The sequence below is a fragment of the Capsicum annuum genome, unplaced genomic scaffold, assembly GCF_002878395.1.
Source record: "Capsicum annuum cultivar UCD-10X-F1 unplaced genomic scaffold, UCD10Xv1.1 ctg30574, whole genome shotgun sequence".
Lineage (NCBI taxonomy): Eukaryota > Viridiplantae > Streptophyta > Magnoliopsida > Solanales > Solanaceae > Capsicum > Capsicum annuum.
This window is the reverse complement of record NW_025837148.1, coordinates 1387-2367: the sequence shown is the minus strand read 5'-3', so window position 1 is coordinate 2367 and position 981 is coordinate 1387. Positions and strand designations below refer to the sequence as shown.

General features: G+C 38.9%; 1 protein-coding gene across 1 annotated transcript; it reads right to left on the bottom strand.

The window, feature by feature from the left end:
- Positions 1-7: 7 nt before the first annotated feature.
- LOC124891116 (acyl-CoA-binding protein-like) lies at positions 8-441 on the bottom strand (the record flags this gene model as incomplete). The annotated part of the gene is made up of 2 exons (XM_047402923.1): positions 8-78; positions 176-441. Coding segments are annotated over 2 exons (337 nt in total), but the record flags the coding sequence as incomplete, so codon positions are not given.
- Between the last annotated feature and the right edge of the window lie 540 nt (positions 442-981).

Sequence of the window (981 nt, the reverse complement as noted above, 5' to 3'; positions counted from 1 at the left end):
TGTTAGATCACATACCTTCAACAGCCTTCCATGCGTCCCACTTTGCTCTGTCCCTCATGTTGAAGATACCAGGACGGCCTGCCCACAAAATAAGAATGGGCGTAAAATCAAAACATAGCTAGTTTGAGACATGAGTTGATCAGTATGCTCAATACATTTCAAGCATAATACTCACTTGTGTTGACATTGCCAACAGTGGCCTGCTTGTAAAGACCATAAAGAATAAGCTTGTTCTCATTGGTAGTACTTTCCGGCAATGTCTTAGCCTTCTCAGCATGCTCTTCAAATTCCTCCTGAAACCCAAATATTTCAGAAAAGGGTGTGGCACGCAGTAGATGCAACGTTTTACTTTCAGGTGTACTTTCTAATGATAAAGTAGGATAGTGGAGAGGAACAGAGTTGGTGGTTCGATAAAAAGAAAGTGGAGCTAACGAAGGAAACCTCAATCAACAAACTGCCAACAGTTCTAACAGGGAAACTGGAATGGAAATCTATAATACAAATAGAGTGTGCCTTAATAGTGTCAATTCAGCTATAAATGTGTAAGTTCAAATTCATTGGTGGACTAGTTCGTGGTTAGTCCAAAGAGTAGCTGCAAAATTCTGGACAAAAGAAGCACAAATAAATAATACATTCCTCAAAATTGTAAAAGACTCTGCTGCCCAGAATTTTGCTTCCACCGTGTTAAAAAGAGCAAATTTGAATGAGAATTAAGTGTTGTCCTCAGTTCATCATCATAGCCTTGACTTGTCAAGACTATTATTTTGAGTAATTAATTCCCTATCATTTTTTGCTTTCCCTCTTCTGGAAATGCTACTATTTATACACAGCGAAGCACCAGAAACAGCCTTAGATAAGGTGTAAAGTAATGACCTCAGTTTTTTGTTTACTGCCTTGCCCCGTCTGGCATCTGTCACCCTATGATTCAACCATAATCCAACTCTAAAATTTCTATGCTTTCACCCGAAAATTTAGCTAGCG